Genomic DNA, 24,955 nt, shown 5'->3' on the forward strand with positions numbered 1-24,955 from the left:
TAAGAAGAGTGGGGGGGGGGGGGGGGGGAAAAGCCCCAGTACAAACTCAGGCTTGATCTTGCTAGAGCTTCACCTGCAATTCACTGTTGAAGCCCTATTGAATGCTTTCATTATGGGACCAATTTTTTGAAATAAAATAAATTATATTGAGTTCTGACTCTGATTACACAGATGTGTCAGACTTGTTGACGCTTTTGTAATTTTCTCCATTCCCTCTTCTGTGAATCTGTTCTTGATACTTACATTTAGACATCATATCTGGTTACTTTCTTTCGCAGCTCTTTCCAACGTTCTGGTTTTCTTTTACTGTGACAGTACTATCCCGGGATTGATCTATTTTTCTCTAGATTTTTATATTCCCATGTTTTTCTTGCTTGTTGCCAGGCACGTATTTTGCATGCATTACAAAGTGGCAGCACCTAGCTTGGCTTTTTTGGATCCCTGGACAAAGGTCAGTGTCCAGAGAATGGAAATATTCAGGAAACTGGAAACATGATGGTTTAGTTTTTGGCTTTGCACTTCAAACTTGTAAAGAGCTTGTTAGGGTTGTAATTGTCCTTCAAATGGTAATGGCCTGACAGCGTACTGTGTACCTGGAAATTTAGTCTGTGGCCAACTTCTCTACAGTGTAATTCTGGACTGGCCTGACTTGTTTAAACCTGGGCAGATGTTTCCTGCCATCTGGTCACGGCCGGGAACCTGTGTGCTGGGAGTCGGGGACGGGGCAGGGGATGCCCCTGCTCTGCCCAGCACACCTCCACGGCCCGAGGATGTCGGGTTGCCTCCGTCCCTCCCTGCCCTCTCCCCCAGCCTTTGGCCATCTGAACTGGGAACAGCTCGTGCTGTCGTTGCTTGTCGTGGCCGCGCCAACCTCAGCTGCGTGCGTGGATGCTGCCAGCCAAAACGCAGCATGTCGAGCTCTGCTCCCATGTCCTCGGGATGGGCAGGGGGAGCTGGTACCAAAACCCTCCCATCCATGACGCAGGCACCGGTATGAAGCACCGAGACATCAGTCATTCCTGCATGTGCAAAGTGACTGGCGTGACATTTTCAAGCGTTGATTTTGCTGTGCTCTTACCAGTTTTTATGTGGCTTTGGAGAGAGCGGAGGGAAGGGGGTCCTATAGAGCAGTTTTGGAAATCCTTCCTTTGAGGATTAGCTGGTTTCCAGAGGGTTAATGGCTTTTGTCCGGCAAACTCTTTCTTAGAAAATTAAAACACACATTAATCTCTGGATGCAGAGGCCTATGACACTTTAAATATTCAGTGCAGTCGGTAACACTTTATAGTGACAAGGTTGTGATTTCTGCGTTTGATCATGAGTGATTTATGAAAATTTAGTAAACGGTGAAACACAGTTCCCTCTCAGCTGCAGACTGGAGTCTTCTCTCTGTGCAGACTTGCATGCTTAAAGAAGTCATGCAAAGTTGCTCCCATTCCTCTAGAGAATTATATTTTCCACACGCAGTCCCCACAAGAGCATGGGTTGGGATGAGGGAGGCGCACAAAGTAATTCCTGCATTTAGTTTAAAAACAAAGCCCCTTTATCTTATTCATAACCCTTCAGCAGCTGTAAGCCACACTGTGGTGTGACAAACCAGAGTGCCCAGGAGGGTCCCATTATTTGTCTTTAATTTTCCTGCCTCAGGACAAATGACTTGGACCTGACAAATTTCCTCATACCTGAGCCCTTGTCATCAGCTGAGAGATGTAGCTGTCTCAGGGAGAGCTGTACATGGTTGTGCTGGAAAATCCTGTCATTTTGGATGGTGCAAGCAGTCCTTGAAATGAATCCCAAACTTGGAAGAGCTTGTTTTGTGCTTTTTCAGCTTCTTACCATGCAGCAAAACTGATGTTACCTCTGTGTGTAAGAGTACTAATTGGGTAATGATCTTTTAGAAACGTAGGCTTCTAAGTTCTCATAGAAATAAAAAAAGCAGTGAAAAAGGAATATATGTTATACATTTCTCATATTTTTAAGTGTGAATAGCTTTTACAGGAATTGATATGTTAACAGATTCCAGTCAGTTTTTACGAATGTGTCACAATTTGCTGTAAAATTCACTGAAGTTCCATGCTAACTCTACAGAGTTCATATTTAGCTTTGATTTTGCCATCATTTAGATAATGCATTAGTTAAAGTACAGTTGGTTAGAAACACGTTGCTGCTTCTGCCTTCTTTTTTCATTATTTTGCTTAAATGTGATTTTCTTTGTTTCAAAGTCCTGTTGTCTCATGTAGTCCCTGTTGAAAGCGAATGGAAAAATATGTCTTGGGAATTCATCTTAACCCTGTAATTTTTATATCTGAGACAACAGCTCACGTGACAGAGGGTTATGGTTGTCTTCCTGGCAGAATGTAGGGGAGTATTCAAACACTAACGTTAGCCTGCCAGTGGTTGCTGGTCGGGTTTCCTTCTCTTGCTGGCCATCATGCCACTGGCCACTGGGCATGGCAGCCTTGTGATGTGCCAGTTTGTAAGCCCTACATACTGGCTCCAGAGTTTCTGGTGTAGATTTCTTAGTAAATTGCTAAGTCCGTAGTAAGCTCCACTTATTATTAGCACTTTGTGTCAGTTCATGTAACTCAGAAGTTCAGACATCACGTTGGATTTTTCCCAGCCTGCGTGTTTTTCCCCATGCCATATACTTTGTGTGACCAGTATAGGTCAAGGCCACACATTTGTTGCTTCAATTCATTGATGATCAAGTACCTCCTTTATTGACCATCTGAAGGTCCTTGTTACTCCATCACTTAGTTTTAAGCCATTAACCACATGAGCAGATCTCATCCTTTTCCAAGCATCTCTGTTCCTGGCTGTCATTGCCAGTAGACCATGGGTGGGATAGGTAGACTCCCCTTTTTAAGCATGTGTTCCTGCCATACCATCTCTTTGTTCCAGTGTTGATCTCTAGCAGTGCTTGGTCTCTGCCTTTCTGCCTGCATTGCTGAGAAATCTGATCTCATGAGGCTTCTATATTACAAAGTGAAGGGTTTTGCAGAGGGTTATTTAAAGTTTCCAGCTAGGCTTCTAGCGCGAGTAGCTTCACTAGGATTAAGTTAATCTGTGTGAGTATTCTTCTGTGTCAGCCTCACATCTCTTAGGTGAGCTCTATGAAAGTACTCTTTTGTGTAGCAGTCTATGGTAAAGCATTAGTCAGCCACTCCATAATGCTGATAATAGTATTAATCTTTAAAGAGCAGACCTTCAAAAGAGCTGGGTGCACTTTCTTCTTGTTGACTTTTCTGGAACTGGGAATTCAGCATTCAACCTATGGGAATGAGTCCAGATGAAACTCGACAGTATTCCACACACCAGTTGAGTGCTCCTCGGTTGGCAGAGTTTTCTTTTACTTGGTACCTAATAACCAGGTTGCCTCAGTTCTCATGAGAAAAACTCTGTTTGGGTTGTCAGTGTATGAGAAAATTGAGGGTGTGTATGTAACTGAGAAGGCCCTATTACAATGTCTGCATATCTGTAGTTGTAAAACATGATCTATGGCAGCACAAAATTTAAAATTTGGTGGCATCCCAGGAAGTACTTAATTGCGTTTGTGCTTCATTACAAGGCTGTCTCCTTTTCTGGAATTTATTTTAGCTAATTAGCTGGAAATGTCGACATAGTATTTCAGATGACAGAACCATCATATTTTATCATACATGAAGCAATTAACTCTTTTGACAAATATTTATTGTGGTGTCGTCTTTAATTAAATTTTCAGTACTCCTAGACATAGAGCAGGTTCTTCTGAAAAGGATGCCTTCCCAGCACTGTCAATGAGCATTTGACTGATGGGGCTTAATTGAACTAGGTACTGGAAGAGTTGGTGGCCTAAACATGAAGATTTCGACATGACACAATTTCACAATACAGATGTCTGATATTTTGGCAAAATCCCCAAACAATCGCCCCTTCCAAACTCTTGTCTCAGATACAGCAGATGCATTATGCTAGAGAAGATGCATCTCCAGTCACTCCTGTTCTTCCACTGGAACAGTTTGCAGGAGAAAAAAATGCTGTGCACGTGTGCTGGTAAGATAAATAATCCTGAAAAGCAGGGCTGTATATATGTTTTAAAAAATCAATTTTTTTTTATTTAGTTCTTGGGGTTATTCATGTGGAAATGTGTTACAAATGTGACTGTTTGGTTAGTTCCTCTTAAACAGATAGGTCTTGTAGATGATGTGCCACTGAGAAATAATTCCTGACAGTTATAACTGAACCAGATAAACAGTTCTGCCAGTTCCCAAATAACACTGTAAAACAAAAGGGTTCTGCTTATCTTTTTCCATTTCTTCATGCCTGTCAAACTATTTAAGTGTGCATTACCCATCACAAAGGGTCTCTGTTTTTCTGCTCATCTGCTGCGGTCATGGTTTTTACCTTCTATGTTGCAGGACCTACTGCAGTATGCTTGTCCAGCTGTATTGCTCCTCAGTCGCTGCTGATCTTCGCCTTCACCCTTGCAAAGACACTTTTTGGAAGTGCTGCATGAGATTTCCCCCTGTCATGGCCATTCAGCAAGTGTATTAACCTGTACATGTGTTGTTTGTTTGTTTTTTTTTTTTCCAGACAGAAACAACACCAGAAAGTGGCCGAGAGGGTCCCAATGTTCAGATCAGCTCAGGGCAGAACAACTCCGACCCTGCGGGAGCAGGTGGCTCAGCAGCCTCCCAGAGCGTGGTTGCTCCAGCTGGGGTCTCGGCAGGTACCTCAGCTGCGGCTTCGTTCTTCATAAGGTAGTTTTTCACCTTTCTGCCTTCTGTAACCGCTCACGGGTCTTCAAACGGTTGTGAAATGCTGTTGAGTCTTTGCTGTGGGTAGAACGTGTAGCGCGCGGTGCTGGTTGATGAGAGGTGGAGTTGGTCACCTGGTCATGACTGTGGCTTTCCACTGCCGCTGGGGAGCAGGGATGTGATGGTGATGCCCCTTTCTCTCTCTGGAGACCTGATCAGGAACCTCTATTGACGAAAACCCAAGAAAATGTGTGTTGGTCTTTGTCTAGTCCTTAATGGCCATTTCCATCTGTAGCAAGTCTGTTATTCTGTAGGTTTCCTTGGAGCAGAAATTGAAGTAGCAAGTTTTTTTTCACTCAGATTTAAATGAAAAAGATTAGACTTTTATTCAGTAGCATGGCTTAAGTATGCAAATAAAAGTTTTTCCATAGTTGGTAGCAACAGTTAAAACAGTTTAAGACATTCTTTTTTTTAGCAGTAGTCCAGAACAATCTTTTTTTTCCATTCTTGGGTCTTATAACAAAAATGGTATGTTAGTTTTATTTGTGAAATGTTTGTTGTAATTAGCAATGTTGATTAAATGCAATACGCTGTCAAGCAGATGGTATTTAAAACAACAAAATTCAGGGCTTTGTACTTGCATTCCAAACTCTTTTTTTAATTCAGAACTGAACATGTTTTGAAACAATATTGAAAAACGTATGTCTGTGAATGGCATTAGAGTCAAATTTATGCACTGAGTGAGGATCCTTCTTATCATGTAATCATCATGGTAATTGTATTGTTTCCTTTTCCTTGATCTTTAAAATGTTTTGCACCATGTTTACTCTAAGTTACAGTCTGACCTCAGAAAGGGCTCGACTTCCAATCCTGTTTTTTAGAAGAACATAGTACAATGAGTCTTAAGCATTATATGCCTACATATTACAGTCTGTCTGTACACAGAGGTTGGGAAATGACTGCCCAAAGAGTGGTGTGTGTGTAAGTTGGTGCTTTGTTTCTGCACTAAGTGCTGCAGGTTTAAAGTCAACACAGAGAAATGGTTGCTTACAGAGGATGATTTGTTTCATTTTGAGAGGTGTCTGAAATCAGTGGGAGTGGAGAGGAAAGATAAGGAGAAAAGCTCAGACATCTCTTTTTCTGGTTTAGTTACCTAAATAAGGGCAGATGAATCCTCTCCAAAGTACCTAGACTGGACAGCAGCACAGCTTTCGTTACTGTATTTCGTATTGTGGGTATGAACAGTGTGATTTAGCTTAATCTACTTTGGATTTATTACAGTGTAAATCTGTATGTCATACACAGATGTAAAGACTGTCACTTTCACTAGGGAATCCAGAAAATAAAATGGCATCCTTGGAATTGAGAGAAAGAAATCAGTGCCTAATAATCTGAAATAAGACCCAAAATCTTTTCTCGCAGTGATGCTTTTGTCACTGGTCAGCAAAACAGTTCTGTTTTTTTGTGAAGTGACATATCCTTACTAATGATTGTTTTGGCTCGATTCAAAGATTTTTGAAGTGAGCAGCAAGACTGCAAATGACATCATTGTACATTGGATCAGGCCCTAATTGCTTCTCATGAATCTGTCTTTGCCTTGAGTGAAAGTTTTATAGCTTTAGTAGCTATGTGCTAGCTAAAACATTTTAAAACCCATTAGTACATTGCTTATTCCCTACCCATGTTTCCTCTGTTCAAAATTGATTCTTTTCAAATTTTTTTAACCAAAGAACAGGGCTGGTTGAAATTTTTTTGCACAAAGCACTTCTGTTTCTTTTTTTGTGGTTGTTGGAGAGAGAGACTTAAGTGAGAAATAAAGTTTTCCTTTAACACTTATCAGTTATCTGAATTAGTTTTGTAGCATTTTCATGATCTTTCATCACACTGCTGATTAATGTACTTCAGCATTCATTTTTTCAGTATTCTGGAGCCCATCTAGGAATCTCGGATTCCCTAAAAACAAGCATTTAAGAAACAAGTTCAGTAATGACTGTGATTAAAAACACAAATTGGAAAGCTGAAAATCTCACAAAGGCTGAGGGAAGAGAGATCCATTATTGATCCCTGGCAGTCATAAATAAGTTGAGCAGGTCCTCAGGTCGTTGCATAGCAGTGCCCAGGCTGCTCCACCACCATGGGCATTAACCTCAGGAGAGGCTCCCTCTCCCACTGCTCCTTCTTCTCTTCTGACTCCTCCTGCCATTGGGACCTTACGGATCAAAGTTTCCATGCTGAGTCTTCCTCCCGTCCTTGAGCTGTGCAGTCCTCAGCAGGAGGGGAGAGGAAGAGGAGGAAATCTTCAAGGATGAGGGAGAGACAGATACTGGGAGAAACTGGGGTGGAAGCAGCTTATCCAATACAAGTATTGGGATATCAACAGTGTTGGCTGTTTTTGTTCAGCACTGATGGGATATCAGGCTGCTTTGCTCCAGGCTTTCCAGTCCCGTCTCCTCTTTCCCTTTGCACCATCCAGCCTTGAGCATGTTGAGGAAGAAGATCATCCCTGCCTTAAATCTTCTGCAGCAGCATCCACTTCTCTGTCCTTCGTCTCTCCATTCAGCTAATCCTTCCTCAGCAAGCACCTAGAGATGAACGAGGAGTCATGGCACTAGTGTTATGCTGTAGTCCCTGCTTATTGTATTTGCTGATTCTTTCCTTGCTGTGTTTCTCTTCTCAGTCACTTAAATTCTGAACTTCATAGCAGGGCCAGTGTGTTACTCGTGTTATGCAGAGCCTGGCACATTTTGTTTCTTGTTCTCTACTGGAATAAATGCAATTAATATATCGATAATCACACAGACACACTCTTCCCCCCCCCACCCCCCCAAATCATTGCCCTCTCTTTGACCAAATCTACTGAGTACCTCCATCTTTTTACAAAAGCCCTTTTGTAAAAGGGGCTGTGGCTGGGACTTTAGCTCGGGAAAAGGGCTGTTCTGTCACAGAAGTAAAGTAGCTAGGCAAAAATATGCATGTATGTTAACATTCAGTGTATTGGGGTGCAGGGTTAGTTACTTTGGAAGACAAAGCCTTCATAGGGTGCTTGTGGAAACTGCATCGGTGATTTCCTTAGCAGCAACAACACTAGATACAGATTTTTTTTCACATGAATAAAGGATTCCAGTCTTGTTCTTCATGAAACAGCATTAACTGTGTTTGTACAGGTCCTAGCACAATTAGCTTTTGGGCTGTGGCACGGTTTCCTGGCAGCAAATAAATGTCCTTTTCACATTAAAACTAGAGTCTCTATTCAGTGAAATAACACCCTTTCACTCTTGCTTGTGGGCTGTCTTGTGCCTGGGAAGGGAGGAGGTCTGTGCAGGTTTTTTTGGTTGGTTGGTTTGTTTTTTACTCCAGTTTGTTCCTCGGTGAGAGTCATAGCATTGTATTTGTAAGGTCACAAACTGAAAAGGCTGTACAGAGAGTTCATGTCCTCACCTGGAAAATAATAACTAAGAGCTGCAGCAAAACATTTACCTGGTGATAAGAGGGACCGATGGTTAAAATGAGTACCTTTAAGATAGTCTTTGCAGTGAATGCATTGATTTTCTTAAGCACATGTGTAGCCAAAATCTACATATTCATCCAAAGCTCTTTCTCATTTGAATGTCATATTTAATTTCTTCAAGCTTAATTATGTTCTGCTTTTCAAAAAAAAAAAAAGGTATTTTATTCATTACCTAGAAATTCAGACTGTCTAGCATGGAAGTGCTAAGTATTCAAAATCAAAGCCAAATATTAGAGCCAGCAGACAGAAGTGTATTAAGAAATTAAATCAGTTTTAAGCTTTTTTCCTCACTCTGATCTGTCATAGAAGGAGGAAAGCTTTGATTAACATCTGACTGTGTCACACAAGCAAATTGCCAGGCATTACTCAATGGTCATGTTACCGAAGGACCAGAGGATTTAGCAGAAAATGCAGCTTCTCAGTAGGTCACTGACAGAAGAAGAAAGCCAGAGCAAAAAGCGCAGCTCATGGGCATGGATGGCTGTGAAGAGGCTCCCAGTTTACCCTTACATGCAGGAGGAGAAGTTTAATCTTGCATTCTTCAGATTTAAGAAGAATGCAGCTGGGCTTTGTCCCTTGGTGTGGCAGGAGCTGTGCCTTGCTTAGTGTTCCACATTTTATACCTGTTTACAGTTGGGTTTTTTTTTGTATGAGGAACCTGAACAAACTTTATATTACTAAGTGAAAATATGTGAGGTAGTTGTAGGACCCTTCTGTGGGCTATGCTTGCAACTAAGTAAATATTGGCATATTGTGGTATAAAGCTGTAATAAGCTGTTGGGATTTTTGTCACCCGGACACCTGGGGAAGAGACGAAATGGTTATTTCCAAGAACGGACAGGAGAAGGGCAGCGAGGAGGAGAACGGGCGAGCACTTGGGAAGAGGTTAATGGGCCATCTGCCAAAAAAGAAAATACCACTCCCTTGGGAAGGAGAATCAAGGCCCCTGGAGAAATGGAAGCTGTCACCATTAACACGCCATTTCCACCTGTGGGTGGCTGGTGATGGTGGTGGCAGCACCGCCTGTGCTGCTGGGTGGGGGTACGGCGTTTTGGTGAGAGCATGGCTCTGGCCTCGGTGCGCAAGGGCCAGAAGAAAGGAAGGTTTGAGCAGTGACGGGACAGCTAGGAAGAATCAAAGCTGTTCAGGAGAAAATATGTATAAAAGCAAGCCACCCTGGGCAATGTTGAGCAGAAGACAAACTGTATTAAGTCCCCCTTCTTAAATTTTAGTCTTGTTTGATGTTGGGTTATTTTCACATTTTTTCGAACTAATTTGGTCACAGGGTTGCACTTGCTGCTGTGGGACTGCTGCCTTTGAAGCAGGGAAATAGCTGTGTAGTTGCAGCTACTTTCCCTTGCACCTGCCTGCTTTTGTTTGATGAATTAGTCTTCCAAACATGGCACTCACTATGCGCTCACTAGTTTTCAGGTTTCTAAATTATTTTTAGCGTTGCTGGGCTTTGCTAGATTAAAACCATTTAAGTTAATAAATGTGGAGAATCGCAGTGGTGAATCACACCCATTATCTTTCCACTCTCGTCATATTGCTGCATGTTTGGGAAAGCTGTGTCAATTTAGACATGATATAAAACATTACACATGATATGCTTTTTACAAGCAGCTTTTCTTAACAAGATATAACATACAATTTCTGAGTAATGTAATTGAACATCTTAAGAGTTAAAATAAGCATAGTCGTCTTTCTCTAGATTCAGGATGTTCCATCATATTTTAATGTCTGTGAGTTGTGGATTAAAGAATCTAATTATTCACTAATGAGCAGTAATGGTACATATAAACTAAGGGTCACTATCCTATTACAGGCACCTGATGGTTCACTGATAAACATTTGGTCATTAGATTGACCATAAAATATAGTCAATAATTGAGGTTACTCATAGAGCAGACACCTTATCAGCTTTAGGCATGGTGGGACAGCCTGTCAGTACTCTGTGTACTGATTGTGCTGTGACTGAGCATATGATTAGGGTATTGAAGCAGTCTGTATCTAATGAAACTGCAGGAAAGGCATAGCGGTATTAGCACAACCACTAAATGACTAATGTGTTTTTGTTCCAAGCCTCAGACACTTCAATTAGTTCCAATAAACTCTGATCTAGTGTAGCGGTAGGCAGAGAATTCAGATATTTTGTGTACAAGCTTTCATTACACTAGTCAAAATTTGTAACGTTTCGGGGACAGATGAAATCTGTGTGGCTCTGAATGAAAAACGGTGGAAATAATAAAGGCTGTCATTACCATTTGTATTTCATTTTTTTCAGTTTTATTTTTGCATTTTTTAGATTTAAAATACTTTCTGAGACAATGCCTAGTGCCTGATTTAAAAGATGAAGCTGACAGCAGCAAATTAGATGTCTACATATTCTGCTTTAAGGTCCATTCATGCAGTTCATGTAGGCTTGTGCATATAGATCTAAACTTAGAATATGTTCCTTAGTATTTTGTACCATATGGAACATTAGTCAAATAGTCTAGTTCTTGAAGGCTTTTGTAGAGATATTGATTTTACTGTGCTTCAAACTGTTGCTGGGAAAATAACCTCAGAACCTATTCTTTTATAATTTTTTTTTTTCCATGAGGATGCCTTAACTTTCATAAATTATTTAATATGGTGAAGGATGCAAAATGCCTTTTGTCTTTCTGAACTGCTGTTCAGGCTTCAGTTATGCGACCTTGGAAAGTAACCATAGAAACATGTTAAAAGCATCAACTGAAAATCAGTAGTTCGGTTTGACAGTGATGCAAATTTTGTGAAAGAAGATTATGATGTATTAGGAACACTTGAGGCATATATTACCGCTAACCTGTTAAACCTGATTATTCCATGACTATCAGTACTTTCAGAATTTAATGCAGGGGAAAAAAGCACAAAAAAATGAAACATACCTTTTTTTTTTAAGTTGCCATGTTAGAGATGCTTCTAGCTAAATCACTTCAGCCTATCATTCTCTGTCCTGTTAAAAGCAAGAATTATATTTCTGCTAAGCTCATAATGTAGTTCACTAGTTCTCTGTATTTAATAGCTGTAAACTTTTGCCCTGTACCCTGCTGGGATGCACTGGTATCCGGGCTTTGTGCAGAGCTGGCACAATTTAAATCTCTTTGACAGATAAAGTGGATAACTGGGTTATGAATAAGTAGTAGTTCACTGAAAGGCGAAGAAAATGTGTGACTCATTGGATCCTGAGTTAGACCTTTCTGTGCTGACCTGTGGTAGTTAAGCTAGTCTGTGAGGTTGAAACAGAAGTGCTTGCTGTAGTTACAGATAACCATAGTAAATTCTTGGTGAATGATGGGTCAAGGGAAGAAGCACAGTCACTTGTAAATCTTCCTCAGTAAGCATAACCCACGCCCAAGAAATCCTGTGTTGAGGTGATGCGGGAATATTAGATTTGAATTAATTGCCTAGGAAAGTGGGGTACCAGCTCTTCCTAATTAAGATTGCCTTGCTGGCAGGTATGTCCAAAACCCATGCATGGTTTGTCCCTACTTTGCAGTGTCGTAGCAGTATCACAGGAGCTGCGGGGCTCTTCAGGGACATGATGGCTCGCTGGCATTAATGCAACTCAGCAGCCGCTCGGTGCATCAACCCTTCTTCATTAAATGCCCCGCAGTGCCCCACTTTTTCTTGCTGCCATTGGGTCACTGGTGGAAGCTGGTCAGGAAAGGTGGCTGAGCAACCTGCGGCTTGGGGAGAGCTACAGATATGCAGATGAAGGGGAGCATCAAGCTGTTCTGGGGGGAGCCAGATATATAATTAGCCTTTTCCCTGTAATGAATGCCTCCTCTGAATCTAGTGGGCTGGAGCAGCCCGGTCCCTGCAGCGTCCTCCCCACCGCATGGTGCTGGAGAGGGGGATGCCTTCCCAGCCATGTTTCCCCTTCTGCGTGGAGGCAGGGAGAGCAAGAAAGCCCTCGTGCGGGTGTGCAAATGGAGACGGAGCGGGTGCCACCGAAGGGCTTGCCTCGTCTTGCCAGTGCCATGCCGCGGCTGCTGGAATGTGGTCGCTAGTTGTCCCCGGAGAGTAAACGTGACCCGGCTGTAGCACGGCGCTGTGCGGGGACTGGAGACGGGGCAGGGTGTGCAGCGTTGTGCAGTATCTTATATCATCTTAGGGCAGCTTAAGCTTTCCGAGTTGCTGTGGCAGCATAATACTGCCTATAATTAAGGACAAACAAAACAGCGTACGCTTTAGGTATATCCCATTTCACGTTAGCCCGTAAGTAGGATAAATTAGAAGATAAGCCTGAATTTAGTAGGCTTTGTTCTTGGAAACAGGAATGACTCTCAGGACAGCACGTTTAAGAGCAGAACATCATTACTGGTATCATTGCTAATACTGCATCATACATTTACACAGTGCCTTATCAGCATATGGTAAGCCAGGCTCCCTGCTATGAAGAGCTCATCCGTGATGACTATGAGACTGACGGGGCAAACAGAGATGAGACACAGAGCTGTATTTCAGCAAAGGGAGGAGGTAAAGAAATTGGAGTAGCTGAGAGGAGAGGGAAGGTAGAGTTTCGGACATTGTCGCTGCTGAGATAGAACACTGCTAAAAGCATGAAAAATGTCGCAAAGGCCAATAGATCTGTGATCAGGATATGGCTATTTAATTAGAGGAGGGAGGCACTGAATGATCAGCCAAGGTGGAGAGCCCGTGGTGAGGGTTTGAGAGAGCCTCAAAGGGAACTGACGGAGAAAGAGGGGGTGGTGGTGACCAGATGAAGCAGCACTGGGCATCTAGGGGTCAGTGCCTTGGAAGAGCAAGCTCCCCAGTATAGAGGGTTAGGGATCATGGTACGAACCAAGGAGAGATCGTGCAAGGCATCAGTTAGGAAGATGTTTGGAAGGAGAACCCTCACCTGGATCGCACAAGCTAGACGTGTTGTGTGGGAGCAGGTTGGGCTATGCTGGAGGTGCCGAAATGAAGAAAGGAGGGAGCCTGGTGCCAACCACATTGGCAGGAAATATGGAAAGGAGGAGACAGTGAAAGAGGGGAAAAAACTGGATCTAGGGATGTGGGTAGCTCGTGGTGAGGTCAGGATTTTGGAGAGGATGTTCTAGGTCTTTACTCCAGCTTCATAGCAAAAGCAGAATTAGGGCACAGCAAAACACTTGCAGTGTTTCCTGCTGACTAGATGCCTTAAAGATCTTTATCATATGAGGCCACCCCTGGGGAGGGCTGATTTTTTGTCAGCCCCGAGTGCCTCGATGGATGATAATATAGGAGGTTCTGGAGTACCAGAGGCAGCCCCTCCAAGAGATGTGGTGACTTTTTGAGCTGCTCTAGGTGGTTCAGTGGAGACTGCTGTTGCAGCAGTTGGGTCTTGGATTAGCTCTATATTCTCAGACCTTCATGATGCTCAGGAGGAAAAGCAAAGCAGAATAATTTAAACCAGATATGCTCACAGATATGTTGGAGGTGAGAATCTGTGGCTTCAGAGCCACCCAAGTTTGAATTTATTTGTGGGGGTAAACCGTGGCCAGTGGAAGGGATTTTAAACTAGGGGAAAGTCTGAAGTATTTATGGGTAATCTTGACTGGAGTCGTGCAGATGTTTCTTCTTACTTTGTTGTCTCTCTGATCTTCTGCTCTCCTGAACTTAATATTTTCTCCCTTAATTTAAGGATTTTTCATATGATCCTTTCAATAATTTCTCGTTCACCTATAGCTGAACGCACCTGATTATTCTGTTTTCCTGAATATATGGAATCTCACTGTTGTCTAGCTACCATAGTCTCTTTTTCCTTTTGGCTTCTTCCCTTCTTTCTGCCCTTCCTAGCTTGTCAAGAGGACTACTTCTCCTGCCTCCCCCCCACCCCAGCCCTCCCAGTCTGCCTGCTTTTTTGGTTCCTGGACTCCTGAACAACAGTGCTTGCTCTGACTCCGTTATTTGGGGCTCCTCAGCTCGGTGGCAGTGGCAGCTGTGCTGGTGGTTTTGCTGCAGTGGGAACGGAGCATTCCATAGGTAAAATGATAACTGTGACTGCCCTGTGGGGATGTAATTTGACAGTTTGCACCTGTTTTGCAACTTTATTAGTGACTTTCAGACTCTTCCAATAACGTATTTAACTGTCTTAATACTTCATTAAGACAGACAGATTTAGCAGGCAAAATAGTAAAATCAGACTGATAGTTAATTGAATATTGAATATTTAGTTCTTATGGCTGACTTGCAGTCACTCTAACACTTAGTTTACTGCGTGCAGGATGTGGTTTGCAGGGCAGATGGACTTTCAAGTGACACTGTTTCTATTCTGAGCTAGACTGTTTTGCGTGCTTGTGCTGGTGGCAAAATAAGACATCCCACATTATCATTTATAACAAAAATGAAATGTCAAGCCAAAAGAATGCACCAGCACTATAGCTGCAGTGCTTGATCCACTGCAGGATTGCTCTGAAGGTACTTTTAAATTCTTTGTGAAATAGCAGTGAATTTTGGCTTTTTAAAACTTCCCCCATCCTTCCTGCTGGAGGGTGGAAGATGTTTCTTTTGGCAGGACATTTCAAAGAGCTTAGCTAGTACCTCACTCGGCATCAGTTAGTGCTGCTTTGCTGGTCATCACAGAGTGACGTTCTTGGGGTTGCTTTCTGCTTTGTTGGGCTTTTCATGTCCTCGGTGGTGGAGCTCACTTATTAAGAAGCACTGCCCTATGGAGTTTTTACTGGAAGGAAATGACTCAGTGGAAGTTAATCAGCATAAAATGAATCTAATCTAAATGTTATTAGTGAAGCTAGTTGGAGTCCAGGGCAAGCTTCAGAATATTCTCTGATAATCTGTCTTGAGCAGGTCTTCAGGAGTTGCTTATTTCTGCTGAGATTTGAAGTTACCATCTTTGGATCAGAAATAGTCAAATCTCTCCATCTGCAGTGGTGGAAGAACATGCATCTCACATTTTCCTGCTAAGTGCTATTTTAAATGGCGCTGCAATTTCAGCCTATTATACCTCTGAGAAGGATCATTTCAGAACTGATGTCAGTTAAATAAATCACAGGAACGCTGGGCTTTAAGAAGCCTGTATGTACCTCCTCTGTTTAAAAATACTCATTGTGTGGGCATACGACTTCTGTACTTGGGTGATTTCCACTGCATCATTTAATGCTGTCAGTGACCATTTAACTCGCTAACAGTAGGAATAAGTAAATGCCCCCCTGAGAAGTTATTTGCTTGGCAGTATAGGTGTCAAGCCTTTGACTAAGCATCTGAAATAAAACCCAGCTGAAGTGGGAATGGATCCTTTGTGGATTTTGTAGATGAGCGCTAAAATGTGGAACTGAGGGAGCTGGAGGTGATGAGAAAGGTATGTCTGTGGGGATGGTGTGTTGGGGCAAAGGAAGGTAACCTGAAAATGTAACCCACCCCAGAGCTTTTATGGTAAAGGAGGCTTTACAGTCACAGAGGCTAAGTTGTATTCAGACTGCTATATGTGATCAGGAATGTGAAAATACTGACTTTCTCCCTCATTCAGTCCCTCTTTTTCCTGTCTGATATTTGCCTGAATCTAGTGCTTCAGATGAACCCTTGTTAGCCATGTCCTGTATTTTATCTCTCATTCTTTCCACTCGCAAATGTGCCTGTTTCTTCCCTGGAGCAGCCTGAATGAGCCGAATGCTTTTGCTTTTCCTACCAGATTGTTTTTGATGAATAGCATGGAGTGTAATATCCTTTGTAACAAAAATAATTTATTGCCTGGTAAGTCATTTTGATACTGGCTTCTTTCTGCATACCTGGAGCTCATATTACAGGGCAAAATTTTAAGTGATCTGTTTAAGTAATGACTTTAATAATGAAGGGCTAGTTAGAACCATTGTTTCTGTTTCATTACTTTGTAGTTTTTAAAATGTCTTTATTACTTTTTGTGATAGAGTACAAATGAGACTAGAATTTTATTTTGCTCAACCTGACTGTTTCATGAGTCTATGTCTCACTGGCAAATAAGTCCAACTTTCTTGCCTAAGGAGTGTGCTTAGATTGATGTGGTTCTGCCTGCTTTAGCTCAGTTAGTTCATGAAACAAAGCGAGGAAATATTGCTGGCATTCAGGTAGCTGTATTTTCAATACGTAGCTAGCTATGCAGTGTGCAGCCCAGGAACTGACATATTTCTATATTAGGTGTTGACAGTCTGGCTTACATAAAGATTAACCTACACAGGTTTTCAGCAGTTTGTCATATGGTACAATTGTAAACAGCGAGTATGGAAGTACAGCAATATGTTCATTTGCTCTTGCTTTGTTTAACATCATTAGTGAACAGAGCTGGAAATGATATGTGGCAGGCTGCAGTGACTAGCTGTTACTCTGGTGTGTGTGTGTGTGTATATATATATATATATATATATATAAAAAAGTCAGTTCCTGAACCATGGTCCTGGCTGCTGAAGCAATGTTCTTTGGCCAGAAAAGCATCTTAAATCTGCAAGCTGAAAAGAATATGGAGCTGACGTCACTCATGACAAATTTTGTAGCAGCAACCTCAGAAACTGCTTGTTTGGGAGAACAGAAAAAACGATTGGAGTGCAACAGGGCTTGTGAAAATCTGTCCTTTGCCATTTCTTAAATGGAGAGGAGCTGTGAAAATTCCTTCCTGGATTCCTGTATGCAAATCACTTGAATGCTTGAAGATGGGCTTGTTTGGTTGCTTCTGTTTAAATAATAAAGTGTAGCTGAGAGGAGGGATCAGCTCTTGGCTCTGTACAGCATGAGGAAGCTCTTTTTATGTCAGGACTACCCAGCAGGTTTGTTTTAACTTGTCATCTTACAGGGGTCTTTTTGAGTTTATTCCAAAGTGGCTTTGCCTGGTCTTTCGGTATGGTGCCTGAATTCAGGTGAGTCTTGATTATTGCTTACTGATGCATGAAGCCTTGATTCCATACTTTATGAGGATGGGAATAGAGTAGGGGGAGAGCAACAAGGACGGTCAGAAATCAAGGAAACTTGACGTGTGAGGAAAGGTTGGAAGGATCAGGACTTTTTAACTTGTAAAAGAGAAGACTGGGGTGTGGTAGTGGTCTTCATACAGGTAATGGGTGCTGCCAGAGAAGGAAATAAGCTCCTCTGCATGTCTACTGGGGAGGTGGAGGGAAAATAAGGAACAGCAAGTGAGATTTATGAGACATGAGGTGTGAATTTTCTAACAGTAAGACTAGTTAAAAACTGGAATTGATTGCCTCAGGAGGCTGTGGACTTGCTTTTACTGGAGATTTCTAGCAAGTTGGACAAATACATACTGGAATGTATTAGGTAAAGTTCATCCTACCATGGAGCATTGGGAAGGTGTAGATAACCTCTTAAAATCCCTTCTGGACCCGTCTTCTGTGATCAACTGTGAGCAGATGATGTTCCTAATATGTCAACATAGCTGATTTTTATTTCTGCCTTGCTGATCTTAATAAGAGATAGTAAGAGAAAATTAAGAGGTCACTCAAAGCGAGAGGCTGAAATTCAAGCCTGAATTGCAAGATTATGCTATGTGCAAGAGGCAAGGCATGAACTTAATCTCATATTGGAGATACTTTCTCTCATAAATGTTGGCTTGGTAATATCCCCACAGTATTAGATGTGGTTTGACATTTTGGAATGTTTCAGAATAATGGTATTCTATTGAAACTTTATTACCATCACCCATTATAAAAATGCTATTGTTTGAGGCTGTGCATTGTGATCCAGATGAACTAATTATTTATTGAGGAAGTTGAAGCACTGAAATAAGGAACATTAATTGTTTGTTCTTCCTGGCAGTGCTTCTCAACAGCATTGCTGGGACAGCTAAGCAAACAAAGGTTTGGTGGTGTACTTGTGTAATGGTATTAATGTGAGGAAAGCCTTTGTATCCTCCTGAAGCTATATATGCATCACAGGAACCTAGTAAGCTTGTTCTAGGGGGAAGAACAGACCATAACCTCAAAATTTAATGTATAATTTATAAGCGACTCCTTGGACAAAATTTACTGTAGAAATACAGATGGTGCCTGTCCTTCCCAAACCTTCATGACAGATTTAGACATTCCCAGTTTTCTCTTTAAAGATGTCTCTTTCTGAACCAGATTTTATTTTCCAAATCAAATGCTGTTAGTGGAAACGGATACCTTGTTAAAAATAAAGTTTGCTTGGGGTTTTGCGTAGCAACTGCACTGTTTCATTGTGCTACCTTTCTAATTTTAGAACCACAAATCAAGCAGTAATAGCGATAATAAAAGTAATAATACCAACCAAGTTGATTCTGTGAGTTGCGGAAGGCTTGGGACAGAGTGCTGGAGGGTGTATTGTAGGACATCCGTCTATTTGTTGTCTGTATTGACGAGTAATTAAGGAAACAATAACTGGAACTGCAGATACAATGACAGACTGTGACTTTCCCACTGCTTCCTTTGGAGCTGCTTTGCAGTGGGAAAGGCTTGGGATATTGGTTATGTGGTGGAGGAGTGATGCCTTGTTGGGCTGGGAACTGGGAAAGTTTGGAAAAGTCTTGCTTTAGAGTAAACTGATTTCCACTGTAAACCTGCATCCAGAATTTTGCAAGCTTTGCAGAGTATTCAGAATCAGGATAAAAAGTGCTCCCGTGATGTCTGTCTGGCAAGGTCAAACCAAAACTCTTGAGTAAGTGTACTCTTGAGTAAACTCCAAAGTTCAGGATATTTAAGGCTTGGACTGTACAATTCTTTGGCCTTGACTCTTTCAGTGAAGCCCTTAAGCATTTTCACAATATGAATAATGACAGTGATCTCTGAAAGATAAGGCTGGCTAATAACACTAAAACTGTTAATATGTAATGAGTCATGCTGAGATGAATGTGCAGAGGTTTTCGTTTATTATTTTTGTCAGCGGAGCTTAATAATGGGAAGCAGGACTCCCAGTTCTATTTCTGACTTACGGTGGTTTGTCAGTAAACCCACCATGTCAATTAAATCCTCTGTACCTATCTCAGTTGACCCATTTCTAGTATGTGTCCCAGAGTACATTTCACATCACCCTTCCATCTGAAGCTTAATACATTCCACAAAGTGTTAAGCAAAAATTTTATAATTTTGCATAGTTATAAAAATTTCAAATCTAGTTTTCTTTTTCATGGAGAAATTATGCCCAGAAGGAACACTGTTCTTTAGGGATTTAAATTCTGCTGTTTACTTTCACAGCTATAAAGTGCAGAACATGTGCAGTGAGTGTAAGCTAGAAGCAGCTTGCTGTACATCAGAATATCTGAAATGTCATGTTAACGACATAGGCAGAATTTAAAATAAAAAATCGTATGGTTCTTTCAATGGGCAGGCTTTGTAGCTACTGTTGTTGCACAGTCTTACTCCCTAGATGCTAAGCATTATGTAATTGATCTGGCCATGGTTTTCCTCACTGGTCTCATCCATGCATGGCAGAAAACCTAGTAATCTGTAAATTGTGTGGGGGAAAGAGCAGGTTAGAGACTGTCCCTTGTCATTTGATATTGAGTGCCCCTGCATGTGCCATATATTAGTTTTATTTTCTACTGTGACACCTAGCTATGAGAAAAGAACTCTCCAGAGCATCTTAAAAGACATCTTCTATTAAAGATAGAAAGAGTTAAGCAAAATGCAGACAGTAGATCTCACAGCTGGAGGTAAAAATAATATACATGGGTGTCTCTCTTGCTTTAATTGGAAGAGCGGCATAAGAGTGCGGAGCTTAGTTTCCCTTGCAAGAATGTTTTGTAGAAGGGTGCTTCGTGGAGGTTGAATGGGGAGAGCGAAGGTAGGTGGAAGGTGTACCTCTGCTTCAAAGCTGTGACAAAATGCTTGGAAAATGCCCAGAAAAAGAAATGACTGTAACGCTGAAGTTTTCCATAGTATTCCCTACAGGTCATAATTTTCTCTGTGAGGAAACAGAAGTTGGTATTGGAGAAGGTCAGACAGCCCACTGTGGTGCTGAAGATGATTGCGAGGGCCTCCTGTGCAAGACTGAATTTGAGAAAAAGGAGCAAATCAGGAAATAGGCATGGCACCCAACTGGGCTCCTACAGAAAGTGATCTGTATGAGCCTGACTTCTGTCTTTCTGGTACTAGGCAAAAAGGGCCCAGTTTGAGAGCTTTGCCTTCCCTGTCTTCATGGGACAAATTCCCCCTGAGAAAAGGAATGCTGGAGAAAAAAAGAACGGGAAACTTAGGTGTAAATTCAGTAATGGGTTGTCGGATAAGTACTACAGAAAAATCCAGCGCTCTGGAGTGTCTCAGAAGTGGCTCCCTGTAAGTACATACTCTCGTGAATTTTACTGAAGTAAGGAGTTTTGTGAAGTTGGATTTTGTTTGATTTAGTTGGGCCCATATCCAAACCAGCTTGGCCTGTATTTTGGCCTAATGAGTACTTGGCTGGGATGCCACTAAGTGTATTTTTGGTGCTGCAAGAAGTGCGTAGGGATTGATGAGTCCTTGTGCGGCGCTCTTCGCCTGGACCAGTCCAGCAGCCCAAGCAGAGCATATGAAGGCTGCTGCCCAGCTGGCTTTTGTAGTAGTTAAAGAACTGACCGTCCTTCTTATAGGAGCTGAGGTTGACAATTACTTGAATTAATATTCAGAGTCTACAGTTTGATAGCAATGTTTCGTTTTGCCTAAATTGCCCTATTCTTTCCATTAGATCCTTAACTTTTCCCTTAGAAAAAAAACCAAACAAAACATGCAAAACCAAACCCAACAAGCTGTTTGATGCTGCTGGTACGAGATGCCTGTGATGTTCCAACTCCAGAAACAACCTCATTTTAATGTCGGGCAAAGTAATTCTTGCATTCAGACACAGAGAGGTTGTAATTAAGCTTTGTGCACTACTACCTGAGAAAAGATGCTTTTTAAACGGGAACCACATACATCATTATTAGTGCAGTTGGCCTGTTGCCCATCAAAACACTGGTTATTTTCTACCACGGCTACTCTAGTTCCTCTGCTTTTTCAGTTTCCTGTTATCTCGCATGGACATCAGCAGTCCCTTTGCCAAATTTCTTAGTAAAATTGTGGCACTCCAGACTCATAGGAAGAGGATTTATCAGCACTATAGCAGTTAATTGCTTTAGCTAGCATATGGCACTGTCCTTTGAACAGTGGAGATGCAGAAAGTGTGTGAATACTCTTGGAAGTGAATCACTTTGAAAGTTGTTCTGTCTTGGTGGGGAAGTTAAGACAACTAGTAATGCATAGTAACTAGTTTTACTGAGCTATTTTGAGAGATGCTATACTTTAAAAAGGCTGAATCTTCTGTTAATTTGTTTATATACTTTGCTTAGCTTGGCCTGTTTGGGTGTATTTACTCATTGAGTGTTAGTGCTTAGTTAGGTGCTTGAATACAGAATTCCTGAGTAAATTTGTCCTTTGTATCTCATTCTGTTTCACATGTTTCCCAGAGGAGCTCCTTCAGCCAGATCTATTGAAGGAATAATTATTGCATCAGGATTTAATGTATATCTTGATTGCACTTTGAAGACATTCTCTTGATGAGTTTTTATCATTTCAACAAGGGATCATAGCATGTAAACAAAGAAATAAACACTATCTTTCATATTAATCAACAAGATGATTAAATAATAACCACAATTGTTTATTGGTACTTGGAGATAGAGAGTAATGACTGTCTTGAGTTCCACAATGAGAGTACCAACAGGTAGAGACTCTCTTCTGCACAATAAAGCTGCAGATAATTTAGGAGGCATTACGGTTTTAGTGTGCAGCTGCAACCATAGTGAAGTTGTGCAACTGTTTGCCTGGTGTACTATTTCAGGCATATGTTTTCATACCGAATGAGGTATTAGCAAGGAGATTTGAGATTTAGGCAATTAAATCAGTTCTCATTGCTACCTAAAACCCGAGGTTCTGTATAAACCCATGATTGCAGTGTTTTGCTTCACTGCAGGACACAGTTCCTGCTGGTTTCCGGATGCAGCAGGAGTCAAGAGCTGCTTCTTTCCTCAGAGGCAAAAGTCCAACTTGTCCCTCACAAGGCAGTGGCTTCTGGCTCCCTCTGAGTTTGGAACCAGAGCCTCATTTTTTCATCACATGAGTGTTTGTCTCTTTCTAAATCCTGCAGTGTTTGTAGAGGGAGAAGGAAGCACATAGGGGGTCTGCATCTCTAGAAGTTTATGAATTAAAAAGGTCTAGGAGTTTAACACACAGGTTTGGGAATGTAGAGCATAGGACTGCAAATTTTGGAGGTCTGTATTGAGTGTCCTGCCCCTTGTACTGACTAGCTGTCTAATCTTGATCCAAGTGAGTAATTTTGCTCATCAAGACACAACCAGTTCTTTGTACTGTAACTCATTTGAAGCCAATACTGCTGCTGGAAGAAACTGTGCAGCCGTCCTGCTCTCAGTGTTCATTTTTGCTTCTAACCTGCCATAAATATAAGCAAAGGAAGAGTTTCCTTCTCTGATCAGCTTACTAAGCTGACTCAGCCTGAGGGTCCCTGATGACTAGGTTCGTGGCAAGGTTAGGGGTCTAGATTTACCCCGAATTAGGTATGACAGCAAAGCACTGCCTTAGTTTCTCCATATTTCTGTTGCTTATAATACCTCATAGATGCTAGTACCAGTTTGATCTCACTGAAAAGTACTTGCAGATCCTGGGCTGAAAGGCATGATGAAAATATAAAGTAGCCACTGTATAAAGAGACTTTTTGTCGTCACATATTTATAAACTAATTTGTCCAAAGTGACAAGCCTTTGTATTGCAAGCATGGACCAGAATAGTGATTTGTCCTCAGAAGACCTTTTGGCATCAGTAGCATGGTCTCAGGTTGCCCACAGATGCTGGCAGTGTAACACTTTCCCTTTTTTCTGGCTTAACAGTCATTCAAAGTAATGTTAAAAGATAGCATGTTGGATGCTTTTACGGTACATATCTGAGAGTGGGCTATATACTGACAGTCTCAGGGTCAGATCACACATGTCTTATTCAGGTGGCAAAGCCCTCCTAGGCTTTGACAGAGCTGAGATTTCACCCTCCCTGCCATCCCCGGTTGCCCAGCGTGTGCTCGCTAACACATATATTTGTTCTACTTAACTCTGCAGGGTGATTTTTTTCCCATGTGGGTTTTGATATAGAGTCGAGTTTCTGTTTTTGTTTCTTGCTATACTGTTTGCTGTTGCTGATGGGGAATAGCAGAAAAACTGATTGCGTTCTTATTCTTATTCAAAAGGAAGAATGTTACAATTTTAATTGTACGTTTTAATTTTTCCTTCTTCTTCATCTTTTATGTTTTGAAATTCTGCATTTCAAAAGCAGGATCATTATCATTCAGAACATTAAAGCATGTCTTTTTAATAGCTTTCCCTTTTAATGTGAAAGAATGGAATTGAGGAGGAAAAACCAATCTGTCTTGAAGGAAATTCTCTGTTATCTAAGGATTTTCAGTGCAGCCAACAAGAGAGGATCTTGAGCTCAACTGACTTGGAGTGTTATCCTCTGCCTTGAGTAACTTGTAGAGGGTACAAAGAACCACTTTCATAATGTAATCACCAGCAAAGTCCATCTGGTCCTGCCAGTGACAAGGGGATTATTTCAGCTTTTTATTATGTCAGTGAGATTTTAGCATTTTAGGATTCAGCTGTCAAGCTGTTGGGGGAAAGAGGGGAAAGTTAGATTATAATTGAAACTCTGTTGGGGGAGAAATTAACTGAATATTTTTCAAGTAATTTTTCTACCCATATTTCCTTCTATTAGTCTCCTGATGGTTTGTCCTTATGAAATCAGATTAGAACACAATGACTTGATTTGTTAAGCAGGCAGTGATGACAATGAGCATCTGTTTGTCTGGTCCAGATTCCCATTAACACCTAGTAACATTGTCCTTTCTTGCTATTACTTTTATACAGAGCAGCACAGAAGCTTAACCTGTCTTCGAAGAGAAAGAAATACCATCCGCCCCTGCCACACACACACGACTTCTCTATATATGCTACTAACTTTAGTGGCATCCTGCAGCTCTGTCCTCCCCCAGCACCACCATGCCTTCTGAGAGCTGTGTCCAAAATCAAGGACAACCCTGGCATTGGAAAGGTAACTTCAGATTTCAATTTTTTAAAACAGTTTTCTAGATGAATTCTAACAGGGCTGGAAGCTTTCAGCCTAGAACAACGTTGGATAGGCCTAAGGCAAGGGTCTTGGGATAGAGAGATAGCCACATCCATTTGAATATGCCTGAGAGCTGTTACCTCCTGTTGACTTTGGAAAGAGTTGGCAGGCTCAGAGCAGATTAAGTGCTAGAGCGTCAACTTCCTTGAAGCCAGTTAACATCACTGACAGCAACATTGGCAAAGGGTGTTTTGTCACTCCCTCTATTAAAGTAAGAGACAAATTTTCCTTTGACATCATTGGTCCAAAACCATTGCACGTACAGGCTTCACCTTTGGCAGAAGTAGTCTCTGTGTTGCCAGCAAGGCTCAGCCACTGGGGCTGGTGCTGTCTGTCTGCTTGAGGTTAAGGAGATACGTTGAAGGGGCTTTGTTTCCCTCTGCTTCACATGTCATTGTAAATCAGGAGTACGGAAATGAAGTAGCAGGAGAGAAATAGATGTCTCTCCAACTTAGGAAATACAGCACCTTTCAAATTGTAAAATTTATGCTGATTTTATTTAAAATTAATTGAAATACAACCCAATTATTTAGAGCTTTATTCATATTTATAACTGTTTAATCACCCACACAGCAGAGTCTGAATACTTATTTACATAGGTTACA

General features: G+C 41.6%; 1 protein-coding gene across 1 annotated transcript in view; it reads left to right on the forward strand.

The window, feature by feature from the left end:
• The window catches only part of KIF26A (kinesin family member 26A), a 101,389-nt gene that overhangs the window by 46,805 nt on the left and 29,629 nt on the right, over nucleotides 1-24,955 (forward strand). The window contains exons 3-4 of the mRNA XM_010565451.1: nucleotides 4,577-4,739; nucleotides 24,092-24,275. Of these exons, the coding sequence (XP_010563753.1) occupies nucleotides 4,577-4,739; nucleotides 24,092-24,275 (347 nt within the window). The remainder of the gene's footprint in view (nucleotides 1-4,576; nucleotides 4,740-24,091; nucleotides 24,276-24,955) is intronic.

The sequence above is a fragment of the Haliaeetus leucocephalus genome, unplaced genomic scaffold (genome assembly GCF_000737465.1).
Source record: "Haliaeetus leucocephalus isolate CR32 unplaced genomic scaffold, Haliaeetus_leucocephalus-4.0 Scaffold191, whole genome shotgun sequence".
Taxonomy (NCBI): domain Eukaryota; kingdom Metazoa; phylum Chordata; class Aves; order Accipitriformes; family Accipitridae; genus Haliaeetus; species Haliaeetus leucocephalus.